Raw genomic sequence first — 15,763 nt, forward strand, 5'->3', positions numbered from 1 at the left:
CAAGTTCCAGTTCCGGGTTTTTCCTGTAAGTCCTACCGGCTGCCAGAACCTGAGGGCTCAACCCTTGGGGAAAGGCGGTCAAGTGTAGGTGAAGCCTAGGTCCAGGGTGTTCCAGTTCCGCGGGTTCCGCTCCAGTGTGTTCCAGTCCAGCGGGTTTCACTCCTGTATGTTCCAGTGCAGTGGGGCCACTCCAGTGTGTCCAGTCCAGCGGGCCCCACTCCAGTGCGCACCCGTCTGGTGCGTTCCAGTTCCGAGTATTCCTGTGTAGAACTCCAGTCCGGGGTTCTGGTCCAGTTTGGTCTCATCTCCACCTGGAGGGTGATCTTGCCTGCCACTGCCGCTCCACGGTAGTGGCCTATGGACTCACAAACCCCGTGCTCCCGGGGAAGAAGCCTGAAAGTATGCCAAGGTCCTCAAGAGCGCGGCAAGTGCGAGAGACGCAACACCTAGTATTGGGAAATACAGTAACTTAGCATATCCATTCAGGCCTTTTCCACGTCCACCAAGAAAAGAACAAAGTCCTGACGCTACCACTGAGCCCTCCTCCATCAAATTAAGCACTCACCTGATATCATCTCCGACGCCCTGCTATAAACCCGGACTGATCTGGATGCATGAACTGGGATAGTCAGCTCATAATCCAGTACACCAACAGCCGAGCAAAAAGCTTAGTATCCACCCCCAACAAGGAAATAGGCAACAGGACCCACATGATAATGGGTCCTTACCCTCCTTGGGGATCACTGTCACCCCACCTAAATACATATATTAAGGCAAGGAATCTATTTCCTCCAAGACCATCAGTCTATGAGCCACCACTCTACTGGCCTTATTGCCAAACTCAAAATACTTCTGTTTAAGCAATTTCAACTTAAAAGCAAGATCCTCAGCCACATAACTACTGAGCAACCAACGGACCTCAAATAGCTGAGATAGGAGATTTCTCTGTCCCGGCTGATGCCCTAAACAGGCCAAGCAATCGTGCAGTCTAATCATTTCTTCTTTCCACAGTCGCATTCCGACCTGCCGCCAGTGCAATAAGATGGCCCCTAATAGTCGCCTTCAACCCTTCCCAGACTGTTTCTGGTGAAGCCTCCCCTCCCCCATATTAAAATGCAAATAGTCCTCCAAGGAGCGAAGTACCACACCCACCACCTCCAGTACTTCACCCCCGCTTCCTACCCATCATCTGCTAACGTGACCCATATCAGAGCATGGTCAGACAAAGAAATCATCTCAACACTAGCAGCCCGTACCCTCCCCAACAGATTCTGCGCCATAAAAATATAATCAATTCGAGAGTACAATTGATGAACCCCAGAATAATGGGTATAATCCCTACCTAGAGGATGCAGTCATCACCACACATCAACCATGTTCAATGTGATCACAAAAGATTGAAAATTCTTCCTGTCTTTCTTACTATAGGAAATCAGTGAACCAGTATTATCCAACCCAGGCACAACTTATAAAGTTAAAATCACCCCCCCCCCCCCCCCCCCAAGGACTAAGTAGCCCTCTTTAAAGTGTAAGAAAGCACATCCTCAGAAATTCTCCCTGTTGGGCATTTGGCACATAAAGATTACCTACATGTAAGTAACCCCTCTAATCCCCAACCACCACCACCACTAATAGATACCAACCCTGTGGGTCGCAAACTCTCTTAATCTCCACCGGGACTCCCTTAGCAAAAAGTAAGATCACTCCATCCTTAATATGCCCCCCTCCAGTGCCCTCAAGAGATATGTTTCTTGCACAAAGCAAATATGTACCCACACTCATCAGCTCCCAAAAGAACGCACTCCACTTAAAAGGGGAATTCAAGCCCTATAAATTATAGGACACCAGCTTAAACAGCTCTCCCATCCTGGAAATCAACAATCTGGGAAAACCTTATTGCAGGAATAAGCTCTGTGAGCTGGTCACCCTTCCAGGCTCTGGCCAGGGCTGACCCTGCTTAGCTTCCTTCACACACAGTCCCAGTTGGGCTCTACACTTCTCGGTAATTCACCAGGACTCTGCCTCAAACACAGGGGAGTTCTCTGCCTCCTCTTCACCTTTCACAAATGTTCACCAACACCAGGCTTCTCATAACTAAAGGTTTTATTAGTTACCATTTAACATAATCTTCATGGCTTATTCCTTCTTTAACTTAAACATTTCTTCTTCAATTCAAACATTTAAAGCAGTTCCTCAAACTTTCACAGTTCAAACAGCCAAACAAAAGCATTTACTTTTCTTTCTCAGAGGGTCGTGCAGCTGTCACCTTTTCAGCAGAGAGCTTCAAAAGTCCACAGAGTTCAGCCAGTACCTTCAAGGGGATCTTCTTCCTCCAGCTGCCAGGTCTCCAGGTCTCTTTCACCTCTCAGGCCAGAATAAGGTGGTTAATTAGCTCCTCCACCCCTTTAAGCTCTTCCCCCTAATTCCAGGCAGGACCCAGCCCATACCCACCTACACCGGTTTCCAGCTCAGGACTCTCCTTGGTCCTAGTAACCTCCACCTGGACATTCCCCTACTGGCTCCCTCTAGTGGCTCATCCTGGACATTTTCCCCCATTTCTATGGGAACAGCGCCACCTAGTGGCCTACCCAGGACAGGACAACCCCTTATTCTTCACATACCCCCACCCTTAAGCTAATTGCTGATCTACCTCAGCAACCCTTTAAGTCTTTTCCACTGAGGAGCAGCAATTCTTCAAAGAAGCCATACTCTTTTCCAGGCTCATCCCTGTTCTATCCCTGGGCCTCACCACCCCATCTAGGCTCCTCATCCCCCTCTTAGCACTTCACATGGCTTGGGCCTTCCCCTTTCACTAGGCCCTGAGGGCTCTCACTGCAGCAGGCCCTATCTGACCCTCATCCCCTGCAGCCCCCTCCTACCTCCTGGGTGCCCGCCTTTACCATGATCCCTCCGAGGGAGGGGTCACCTAGTTAGCCTAGGTCCCTTATCTTCCTCTTAGCACCTCACATGGCTTGGCCCTTCCCCCCCTTCCCGGGGACCTGAGGTGCCTAATTGCAGCAGGTCCTATCTGACCCTCATCCCCTGCAGCCACCTCCTACCTCCTGGGGCATCCGACCTCACCACGATCCCTTCGAGAAAGGGGTCACCTGACGACTCCTTCAGGCGCTCTGCAGCAGGTCCTTTCTGACCCTCATCCCCCGCAAGTCCCCAAAACCTGGTTCTCAATGTCCATCTTTGTTAGATCTTTTCCATTGGCAATCGACTCAGGCAAGTGCTCCCAAAGCCCTGGCCTTCTCCTCTCCGGCTTGAACTGCCTCCGGCTTCTCAGGCCTCCCTCCTTCCTGGCCGTCCGATGGGGTGCAGCCTGTAATCACAAAAAACAAATCCAAGTGTGGCCTTTTTACTCTCCTGGCCCCCACACGTGCGCTGCACCTCCCTGTGGCCTCCTCCATCCCCTACAGCCACTCCCAAGCCTCCATATCTTACGAATCCACCCTCGCCTCCCCCCTAGGTACCCTTTACCTGGGGTAGGTGAGTAAAGTGCTTTTGCCAGCGTTGGCCCCCTCGACGAACTTCTGGTACACGGGCCTCTGGAACCTCCAAGGACACCTCCATCTCACTTCAGCCCCTCGTCTGGTCCGATCTGGAACCACCTCCGCTTTACCGAGAGCTCTCCTCTCCCACGTGGAAGTTCGGGGGGGGGGGGGGGGGCAGTGGCTGCGGTGACCTTGGGGGGGGGGAGGGGAGGAGCGGTGGCACCCTGTGGTGGCACCCTTGGGGGGAGCACCCTGGGGGTGAGCGGCTGCGACCTCGGGGGGGGGCATAGTGGCAAGGGCGGCAGGGGTGGGGCCTGAGAAAATGGAGGGGGAACGGGTCCTGAGACCTGGGAGGGGGGAGGAGGAGAGGTCCTGAGACCAGATACGGAGGGGGGAGGGGCGGTCCTGAGACCTGAAAGCAAGGGGGTAAGGAGACCTGAGGGGGGGAGGGGAACCAGATAGGGAGCGGGAGGGGTCCTGCGACCACACAGAGGGAGGAGGAGGGGGTCCTGCAACCACACAGAGGGAGGGGAGAGGTATCTCTGGCACACACACAGTCTCTCTCTCACTCTCATACACTGTCTACCACACACTCTATGTCTCACACTGTATCACATTCACTCTCTGTGTCACACAGTCACTCTCAAAAACTCTCTCGATCTCATACACTGTCGCTCTCACAGAGAGTCTGTGTATCGCACACATACTCTCTCACACTCTGTTTCACACAAGCACTCTCTCTCACACACACTGTATCTGTGTGAAACACACTCTCACACTCACTGTGGCTCACATACACACTCGCACACACTCTCATTTTCACACATACACTCTCTCACAGACACACTCGCACCCACACTCACTCTCTCTCTGTCACACACACACATTCACTCTCTCTCTCTCTCTCACAGTCACTCTCACACACATGCTCTCAAACATACACACTCCGAGGAAAACCTTGCTAGCGCCCGTTTCATTTGTGTCAGAAACAGGCCTTTTTTACTAGTTCTCAATAAAGAAGGATACTCAGTGTAAAACCTTTTATGAGCAAGGAGAAGAATTTTGCATTAAATTCCTATAAACAGACTTATCAAGTGACTCGATTCTGCAATCCCTCATCTCAAACTCACCTTCTCGATCTCTGGCACAGTCCGAGAACAGTAGATAAGTTTTGTCACCTCAAGGGGATATGTCTGCATTCAAGGAAACAAGCATTACTGAACATATGAATGCACAGGTATTTAAGACTTATCTACTCATTTGAATAATAAATTTTTATTACTCCTTTTAAGTTCTAATAAAGAAGGTAAGGGGTTAACTGGGTTGGTTATATAAAGTAAAATATCAGCATAAGTTGATAATTTATAGTGAATGCCATTGTATGGTATTCCATCCATTATTCTGTTTAGTTAAATTGTAGAGGTTTTTCAAATTGAAAATTAAATATCTTTTGAACTAAAAAAAAAATGTAAAAAATGTCATCACTCAGAAAGCAGAACAGCAGGCATGCCTCTATTTTATTGTCTTGCCATGCATTCTGCATCAGGTATAAGCAAGAGATGTTGATGGGCCAAATCATAATTCTAATTTTGGCTGCCTTTCAAAATAATGCTAAAGTCAGCTTATAAGGAGAAATTAGGCCTTACTTGCTAATTTGCTTTCCTTTAGTCCCTCTAGACCAGCACAGACGGGTTATGCACTGAGCTTCAAGCGACTGTATAAGTGGGCCGTGCAGTCAAAGCAGAATAAACAAAACAAAGAAAAAAAATAAAAGGGAAGACCACAATGCAAGAGGAAATAATGAACTGAAACCAAATGAAACAAATGAAATCTCGCAATTAATGGCCCTTTTACTAAGCAGCGGTAAGCCCACCACAGGCTTACCGTGCCTATCTGGAACTACCATCGAGCTACAGCAGGAGCCCAGCGGTAGTTCCCACCCCTAGCACATGCCATTTCCGGCGCTACAAAAATACGTCCTATTTTTGTAGGACCAGAACTTAACCAGCAGTAATTACCACCAGGTTAGTTCAGGAGCCCTTATGCAATCTCAATGGGTGGCAGTAAGGGCCCCCCCCCCCCCCCTTGAAATGGCCATGCACGATCATTTCTTTTTCTCAGAAAAAGACAGCCTTTTACCTGCTGTGGTAAAGGGGACCTCAGCGCACATCAAAAACATGTGCTGACACTAGCAAAGGTCCCCTTTTAGTAAAAAGACCCCTTAGAGCATCCCTGGGGGGGGGGGGGGGGGGGGGGGGGGACACTGCTACCTTTCTGCTGTGCCCCTGCCAGAGGCTGATAGAAACATCAGCGCAGCATACCAAACTGAACACGAGTCTTTCCTCCAGCTTGTTAGTTCTTAAGTAATTCAGTTTTTATGTTGTCTCTTCTTTTTTTCATCACTGCCAAAAACATGAAACAGCAAGTCCTTCTGACACCTCTCCCCTTCAGCCTCCCCACCAGATCTGCACTTGAAATAGGAAAGCTACGCAGACATCCTAAAGAGCAGGCTACCAAAAAAAAAGAATATTGGGCAGGACCTGAGCCTGTCTAGAGGAGCTAAAGGAAAGCAAATTAGAAGGTAAGACCTAATCTCCTTCTAGACTGGCACAGATGGCAAATACCAAAGAAGTAACTTCATAGGCAAGACCCCCGAAACCCTTCTTCCCATACTTAAGTTCTGAAGACTGTATCCCGTTGACCCTGAACATCTAATCTGTAGTGACACGCAAAAGAGGGCAACGAAAACCAAGAGACTGCCTTACAAATATTGATAGGTGATACGAGCGAATGTTCCACCCATGAAGAAGCTTGAGCTCTCATGGAGTGGGTCTTCAAGCACTCCGGGACCACTCTGCCTTTGAGCAAATAGCATCCATCTAGCAATTGTTACCTCAGACACCACCTCTCCCTTCTGAGAACCACCAACAAGCACAAAAAGCCGCTCAATTCACCGGAACTCCTGGGAAACATGGAGGTACGGTCTCAGAGTCCGACAGTCATCTAAGAAATGAAGCCATCTCTGCTCCGCTGAACCAGCACGGTCCCCAAGGAAGGGTCACAGATTGGTTAACATGAAATGGTGAAACTACTTTGGGAAGGAAGGAAGGAACAACCAACTTCAGCAGCTCCACCTTGTCCAGATAGACCAGGAATAACTCACGACACAAGAGGGCCTGAAGTTCCGAAATGCAGTCTGCTGAAGCGATCGACATGAAAAACACAGTCTTCAAAGTAAGATCTTTAATGGTGGAAGCTGACAAGGGTTTGAGTGGTGTTGCCACCAACAACAACAGAACCATATTGAGTTCCCAAGGTGGAACTGAGGGATGCACCGGAGGCTGGAGAAGCTGGACTCTGCAAAGAAATCTTTGCACACTGGGATGAACCACCAGCAGTTTATTGCACAGACACCCATGAAAACTACACAGGGCCGCCACCTGAACCCAGAGAGAAGACCACGCAAAACCTCAAGCTAGACTGGCCTGCAAAAATTCAGGATGTCCAGAAGTGAAGACTGGAAGGAAAGAGCGCAATGGTCCTGGCACCAAGCCTCAAAACTCAAACATATGCAACATCCAAACACATGCTAGGGAGGTGGACTTTCATCGAGAATGTAAAAGGGTGGCAATAATCTGACTGGAATACACTCGCTACTTCAACCGTGCCCGTTCAAGAGCTAGGCCATGAGAGAATCAATCCGGGTCTTCCATGAACACTGCATCTTGAACTAGAAGAGTCTCTGAGACAGGCAGCCAGAGAGGCTTCTCCAACATGAGTTGAACCAGATCCCCATACCAAAGCCAGTCCAGCGCCACTAAAATCAAGGGCCCTCAATGGCATGCAATCCTCTGAATAAATCTGCTCAAAGAGGCCAAGGAGGAAACAAATACAAGAGAACAGATGCAGGCCAAGCTTGGATCAGGGCATCCAGACCCTCCACCCAGATGTCTCACTGTTGACTGAAAAACCGTGGCACTTTGGCATTGAACGAGGTCGCCATGAGATCCATGACCAGCGGATCCCACCAGTTGATTATGAAAGCGAAGACGTGAGGACTGAGACTCCACTCCCCAAGATCTAGAAAATGTATGCTGAGATAATTCACCTGGACATTGTGAGCAACCGAGAGACACCAGAGGCGCTTTTCTGCCCATGAAAAGGTCAGAGCCGCCTCCTGGTGCTCCCTTGACGATACATGTAAACCACCACTGTGACACTGTCCAAGAATACTCGTATGGCTTTCCCGAGGAGATCCTGAAACGAAAGCAGCGCCAGACAATTCACCCTGATCTCCAAGACATTGATTGACCAACCGGCCTCCTCCGCGGTTCACCAGCCCTGTTTTACGTGGCCTGCACAATGGGCTTCCCCAGTCGACCAGACTTGCATCCATCATCAGCACCATCCAAGATGGGGAATCGAGACTCACTCCCCACCCCAACCCCCTGACAAGTGACAGCGCACCAGCCACCAGAGCAGAGTGTTCCTCAACTGGCCTCGAAGGGGAAGCTGGAGCTCCAGATCCTGAAATTCAGGGGACCAGAGGGAAAGGAGGGATGCCTGAAGAGGGCGCATGTAAGCCCTGACCCAGACAACCACATCAAAGGATGCAGCCATGTATCCCAACACCTGCAGATATTGCTTGCCCAGGACTGAAAAGAAATCTGCTCCTACAATTTCTGAATGAGCATGGATGGAAAAAGAAACTCTGCCCTGAGACGTCAAAGTGCACTCCTAGGTACTCCAGAGTCTGCGATGGTTCCAGATAACTCTTGGATAGGAGGACTACCCAGCCCAGTTCCCAGAGCAACAGGATCACCCTGGTGGTAGACCGGACACTCTTTGGGAAGGACTTTGCCTGTATGAGCCAACTGTCGAGATAAGGGTGCACCAGAATGCTCTCCATTCAGAAGGCAGCCACCATGACCATCACCACCTTGGAAAAAATGTGTGGAAACATAGCCAGACCAAAAGGGAGTGCACAAAACTGATGCCTTCCCAAAACTGTAAAGCAAAGGAACTACTGGTGAGCCTCCCGGATGGGAATGTGGATAGGCCTCTGGGAGATCCAGGAGGCAAGGAACCCTTCCTGGTTGGACTGCTGCTAAAACCAAAGTGTCTCCCTACCGAAGGTAGGTACTCACAGAACCCGATTCATGCCTTTCAAATCCAGAATCAGACCAAAACAGCCCTCTTTCTTGGGGACTAAAAAATAGATGTAGTGTCCCAAACTCCTCTTGGAGACTGGGACTATCACCTGCAGGGCTAGTAGACACTGTAGCATCATTCGCACCGCCCTGACATTCCAACTGGCCCAGCAGGGAAACACTAGAAACGAGTCCAGTAAAAGGCAAGCAAACTTCAACACATAATCTTCCTCAACAACCTTGAGCATCCACTGATCCGAGGTAATATGGGTCTACCTCTGGTAAAAATCTCATAAGAATAGACATACTGGGTTAGATCAATGGTCCATCTAGCACAGTATTCCACCTCCAACAGTGACCAATCCAGGTTACAAGTACCTAGCAGAAACCGAAATAGTAGCAACATTCCATGCCACCAATCCCAGGGCACATAGTGGCTTCCCCATAGCAGACTATAGACTTTTTCTCTAGGAATTTGTCCAAACCTTTTTAAACCCATATATGCGAAACGCAGTTACCATATCCTCTGGCAATGAGTTCCACAGCGTAACTAGGGCTTGTTTAATCTATGGACCAGGTGAGGCTCTGGCCCAGGGTGCAGGAGATAATTGGTGTCAAATACCTGAGCCTGTGATATCACTGGCCCTACAGGTTAAGTTGGCCCAGAGCTTACCTGGCAGCGTTGCATGTGCAAGGAAAAAAGAAAATACAGCAACCCTCTTCCTCTTTCTGTCTCAGGCCACCTTCCCCAGTCTACCTTTAAAGACAGTTTTCTCCTCCCAAATAAGGACAGCGTTTCACCTAACACTACCACATCAGTGTCCCAGCATTGTCCTTTTTGATATAACTTTTACAGGGACGCGGTAGAGGGAAGAAGCAGGGACCAATGTGGATAGCATTAGGTAAAATGCTGTCAGTATTCAGGAGGGGAAACTGCCTTTAAAAGTAGTCTGGGGAGGGGGTGCTGAACCAAAAGTTGACTCAGGGCACCACAGTTCCTTGAGCTGACTCTGAGCTTAACTATTCGCTGAGTAAAAATTATTATTTCCTCCTATCTGTTTTAAAAGTATTTCCATGTAACTTCACTGACTGTCCCCTAGTCTTTGTACTTTTTGAAAGAGTAAAAGAAAATAAATAAATAAAATAAACAATTAACTTCTACTTCTTCTACACCACTCAGGATTTTGTAGACCTGAACCATATCCCCCTTCAGCCATCTTTTTTCCAAGAAGATGAGCCCTAACCTCTTTAAACTTTCCTCATATGGGAGGAGTTCCATCCCCTTTATCATTTTGGTCACTCTGAACCTTTTCTAATTCCGCCATATCTTTTTTGAGATACGGCAACCAGAAATGAACATAGTACTAAAAGTGAGGTCACCCGAACAGGAACCAGAGACTGGACCCAGACACCTTCATTGGGTAACTCGACTTCAGGCAGACAAGGAACTGGGATCCTGTCTGCCATGGCGACTGCCACAAAATGACTGAAAAAAAAACAACTAAGTTACTGGCTTCCCCCTCGACCAAGCCAATACCGGCAAGCTTCTCAAAAGCTAACCCTACCATGAAACCCTAGGCCCTCCTCTAGGCCTATCCTCTGGCAGGTGTGGAACCTCAGTTTTCGCAAAGCTCTTAACCAATTTGTCCAACTCGTCACCAAAGAGGAGGCACCCTTGGAAGGGAAATTTACTGAGTTTAGACTTGGAGGTCGCATCCGCAGACCAACCTCAATGCCACAAGGCGTGTCGTTCCGCTACACCAAGAGCCATGGACTTGGCCGAAGAGTGGAGGGGATTGTACAGAGCATACGACAAATAGGACGCCCCCATCTCTATCTTGGCCACCTCTTCATCCATGAAGGACCAGTCAGAGTCCCAATCGGGCACATGGTAGGCCCAGAAGAAGCAGGCTTGTGCCACTAAACCACCACAAACGGCTTATTGGACTGCCAACTCCACCACATCAAAACTGTGCTTCAGAAGCACCTCCATCCTCCAGTCCTGAGAATCCTTCAACATTGTACCGCCATCCACAGGGACTGTATTCTTAGTGACTGTGGAAACTACCATGTCCACCAACAGCGGATGCAAGGACTCGCGAACCTCCTCTGGATTAGGATAGATGCAGACCATGGATCGGGCTTTCCATTGGGTTTCAATGACATCCCTGTCGTCTTGGTGCATAGGAAAAGATTTATATGACTTCCTGATGCCCTTCAACAGAGATCCACCGTCCAAGGAGAGTCTTTAGGGGTATCTTCAAACTTCAAGATGGTAGACATTTGCTCGATAAGCTCCTGAAGCCACTCACACTAAAACAATGTGAACCAGCAAGTCCTCTGACCAGTCATCCTCCTTTAAACCCCACTCTTGGTCCAAAGACTCTTCCATGGACCACTCGCTGTCCTCTTATGAGTGGGAGGAACCAGTGTCGCCCAAATCCTCCAGGTCCCATTCAACCTAATGCCTCTTGGTAGGGTCGCGGAAAAAGGCCCTGGAAAAAGACCTAGCATATGCTGTTTCTCCAGATCTCCTTCCTTACTTTGGCAATAAGCTCTGTACATTGCCAAAACAAAATCCAGGGGAAAATCCACCCCGGAAGGCCTGTACCCCAAGAAAGGAGGAGTTCCTGACTTTCATGCAGAAACGGGTCCCAGCCAAGAAGGGAGCTCTGACGACAGCAGAGAGTCCAAGATAGCAGATGTTCCTGCCAAAACCAGAGCCGCCATAAGCAAAATGCCCCTCCCTAAAATCCCCAGTAACCATGCCCGAGGCAGGGCCCTGCTCCTGAGCTGCCGCCACCAGGATGGGGGAGCTGGCATTGGGTCACAAACAGCACAAAAACAACAAACACTGGCAGAATCAAGGCCACACCGCTGCCCTTGAGACATGTTGACATGACTGGAAAGTGCGCCAAGAAATTAACAGCACCAAACTCGCCCACTGCAGTGGAACTGGAAGAGAGAGGTGATACAAAAAAATTGCCATCTGAGATCCTGCCTTCACAGGCTCTGTACCAGCACTGACAGTGTATCTCTAACCTTGATTCCTTTTGAGTTTTTTTTTTCCCCTTTTAGAACAGGAGCAGAACGATATTAAAGGCTGCTGCAGGCAGATCCCTCAAGACTTCAGACCGCCTGTCTGCCTTGCAGCAGAGAAGACCAGTCATGTCACTGAACACCAGTGGCAAACCATGCAAGGATGTCACAAGGAGGAAGGAAGAGGGGACCCAGCCACCCGAGTTCAGCATCCCTGGGGTTACAGACACCCCCATGGAGCTCAACCCCTGTCCAGCAAGCAGAAGGAAAGCACAGCTTGCTTAATACAGTTTAGCTGTTCTTTTTTTTTTTTAACACTAAGAATGGGAAAATACTAAATTCCTCTTTCCTTTTTTTTTTTTTTTTTTTTAAGCAAACCCCTAACCCAAAGTGGGACTGCACAGATTTACTACTGCTGCCATCTGCTGAGACTGAGAAAAGACTGACTGACTTTTAGGGGACTGCACAGCCCAGTTGTACAAATTACTTGAAGCTCAGTGTGTTCTTTCTCCATCAGCTTGTAAGAGTGCATAACCCATCTGTGTCGGTCTAGAGGGATGCTAAGGAACATTATTTATAATTCAAGTACAATAAGTCCCTGTAATAAAATGAAGATACATAGTAACATAGTAGATGACGGCAGAAAAAGACCTGCACAGTCCATCCAGTCTGCCCAACAAGACAACTCATGTGTGCTACTTTTGTGTATACCCTACTTTGATTTGTACCTGTGCTCTTCAGGGCACAGACCGTATAAGTCTGCCCAGCACTAGCCCCGCCTCCCAACCACCGGCTCTGGAGAAAAAGCAATCCACCACCTGCTAAGATAGAGACATACTAACTGAGGAAGGAGCTGGCCGTCTGGCATCACTGCCTTTAGTTTGTTTATCTCTATCTCCACCTGCTGCTAGGCGGACTTAACCCACTAATTCCTGGATTCATCTGCTGCAAGTGACAAGAAAAGAGGTATATCTTTTGTACTCAAAGCTGCTGCCTCGTGACTATGAGAGAAAAGTCTCCAACATCCAACTTAAAAATGTGGCACACACAGACAACAGACTTGTGGATGTTCCATTGTGCAACAGAAAGCCTGGTGCTAAACTTACCCGCTGATATGCCACAATAAGTGACAGAAGAGAAACTGTCTTCCCAGTGCCAGAGGGCATTTCCAGCACTCCATGACCCTGGAAGGAGGAGGACAAAGGTTAGAGACACACTGGAAAAGAGAGAGTGGCAGGAGGGAAAAACCAAGAAAAAAAATGAATGAAGGGGACAAGGAAGTTGAAAAAAGGAGGAAAAAGAGACAAGCAGAGAGAACAGACATGGAGGAAAGGAGAAACAAAGCAATTAATTACATTTATGAAGCTGAGAGACTTCCAAGATGCCACTTGAAAGCACTGCAATAAGGGACAGATCATCTAGTCTGCCTTCTTCACTACCTTTGCATCAAGGGTCCTCTTCAATTCCAGCATATAGGAGTACTGCTCAGGGTAAATATAATCATAGGGGAAGTATACCAGCAGGCCATCGATATTCAACCTGAAAAACAAGGCAAGTATATTAAGAGGCCTGCCTATGCAACTCAAAAGAAAGCAATTGATAAATTTTAACCCTGTGGTCTACAGGGAAAAGTCCTGTCATCTGCCTCTAACCATTCCCATCTAAATCAAATCACGGAGCTATCACACTCAGCCTCCTTCCATCAAAATCACCACCTAATTCTTGCAGTGAACATGTGGAGAGAGCATGCAGAACAATGGCTCATGAATTCTTTCCAAACCCCCCTTTCAGCCTTCCAATTTCCAAAGCAGAACCGTATCTTAGTCAAAATATTTTTCTCTATCCTTTGCTTTTCTTTCCATTTCCCAGCAATCGTTATCTGTCCTCAAAATAGGCAGCCCTATCCTCAAAACCCCTCCATTACCCCCCCCCCCCCCGGACAATTTTCTTTGAACTTCCTCTTGAAGAACACGTTGGGATGAGACTTCATAAATGCCTCGTTTCTGTCATTAGCCCTTCCACTTCTCATCTAACCTCTAGACAGAAGAAGTCATTGTTTTGACAAGGGCTTCGGCTCCTTAGACGACAGGCAGCAGAACGGAACAGTTGTGACGTAAGCATCAGATTCCAGAATTCTTACAGGTCTGTAAATCACATTTGAGATTGTCCAAATCTTATATGTTGGCTAAGAAAATGTATTTTGACAGTCAGGGAATCCAGTGAAAAAACTTTGGCATTGTTTCTCATCTCACTTTCCAAAGTCCTGAAGCAAATTTATCTAAACTACTCTCAGCCAATAAGCTAAGAATTTCTCCTTTAAGGTTGAAAAACTTCCAAATTCTCTGCCTCTGGCCACATCCCCACAGCTAGAGGATTCCTCTATAACCCCCTTATCAGAGACTTCTCCTATTGAATCCTCAGTTTTGTTTTCTTCTACACAGAATTCCTTTTCTATTCCTGACCCATCTGCTTTGTCTCGTCTCCTTGCTGTCCTCATAGACTACCTGCTAGAGGAAAGTATCTTTGCTTTCTCAAAGGACAAGCAGGCCTTATTCTCACATGTGGGAACCCATAATTACCAGGCTCACAGAAAACAATAGATCAATGGGAGGAGTATCGATGATATCAATATGCTTCTTTATGAGGCTGGTGACCTCCTCCACCTTCTCTCCAAAAACGTTATCCCTCCGGCACATGGCATCCACCAATCTCTGCTGGACTGTCACAGACACGCAGCCATGAGAGTCTGCACATTGCTACACTGGGCAGAGATCTTGAATGCCACATCAAAACAGTATTAAAAAAAAATACACGTTTTTCTTTTTTGAAAATGACCTTTTGTTCTATTCAGATTTTGGATGTTTTGAGCAATAGTCAGACAGACATCATATCAAAAATTCCCCTCCACGTAACTTTGTAACCCTGACTGCTTTGAAAATACGCCTCTATGTAACTTTGTAAGTTTCAGATAGCCTGAAAATTCTCGGAGTTACAATTGACTGAAATCTCACACTAGAAAGCCATGCGAAAAAGACAACAAAGAAAATGTTCCATTCAATGTGGAAACTTAAAAGAATAAAACCTTTCTTCCCAAGAGAAATATTCCACAGCCTAGTACAATCACTGGTGCTAAGCCACCTAGATTACTGCAATGCAATCTATGCCGGATGCAAAGAACAAATCATTAAAAAACTCCAAACTGCCCAAAACACAGCAGCCAGACTCATATTCAGAAAAACAAAATACGAAAGTGCCAAACCCTTAAGAGAAAAACTACACTGGCTCCCACTTAAAGAACGTATTGCATTCAAAATCTGCACTCTGGTTCATAAAATCATTCACGGCGAGGCCCTGGTCTCATAGACCTACCACCCAGGAACACAAAAAGGTCAGCACGCACATTCCTGAATCTCCACTACCCCAGCTGCAAAGGACTAAAATATAAATTAACATATGCATCCAGCTTCTCATACATAAGCACGCAACTATGGAATGCACTATCAAACACCATAAAAACAATGCACGACCTAACAAACTTCCGAAAATCACTAAAAACCAACCTGTTCAATAAGGCATACCATTACGAGCCATCCTAAATACCAGACAACGAAACCTATACCAGAACTAGACAAAAACCAAACTCTCTACACTCGACTGCTTCATTCACTTTGTCACTAATGAACTTTAATGCAATACCACTTTATTCCTTATTCCGAAAATGAATTCTGTATACATGACTGCTTAATCTACTCTGCCACTTATGAACTTTAATGCAATACCACTTTGTATTCCTCATTCCGGAAATGGCGATCGCCATTACGGATTAATGTAAGCCACATTGAGCCTGCAAATAGGTGGGAAAATGTGGGATACAAATGCAACAAATAAATAAATAAGTGCTTTGAAAACACAGCTCACTGTTGTCACACAAGTTTTTAACTTTTCATGGGTACCCAGATATTTATTTGTGGGTTTTGTTTTGGGGTAGAAAGTGATCTTGTATTTTGCTCTCTACAATAGATAATCCCTTTAGCAAAGATACTTATCTGTAGCAGGCTTTATATTCTCATAAGTGGG

General features: G+C 47.2%; 1 protein-coding gene across 4 annotated transcripts in view; it reads right to left on the reverse strand.

Annotated features, from left to right (window-relative positions):
* ERCC2 (ERCC excision repair 2, TFIIH core complex helicase subunit) overlaps window positions 1-15,763 on the reverse strand; it is a 455,444-nt gene that overhangs the window by 332,528 nt on the left and 107,153 nt on the right. For all 4 annotated transcript variants that reach the window (XM_030217434.1, XM_030217436.1, XM_030217435.1 and 1 more), the window contains exons 2-4: window positions 13,126-13,225; window positions 12,793-12,870; window positions 4,628-4,690 (exon numbers count right to left, since the gene is read on the reverse strand). In XM_030217434.1, coding sequence (XP_030073294.1) covers window positions 4,628-4,690; window positions 12,793-12,870; window positions 13,126-13,225 — 241 coding nt within the window. The remainder of the gene's footprint in view (window positions 1-4,627; window positions 4,691-12,792; window positions 12,871-13,125; window positions 13,226-15,763) is intronic.

This window comes from Microcaecilia unicolor, chromosome 11, assembly GCF_901765095.1.
Source record: "Microcaecilia unicolor chromosome 11, aMicUni1.1, whole genome shotgun sequence".
Taxonomy (NCBI): domain Eukaryota; kingdom Metazoa; phylum Chordata; class Amphibia; order Gymnophiona; family Siphonopidae; genus Microcaecilia; species Microcaecilia unicolor.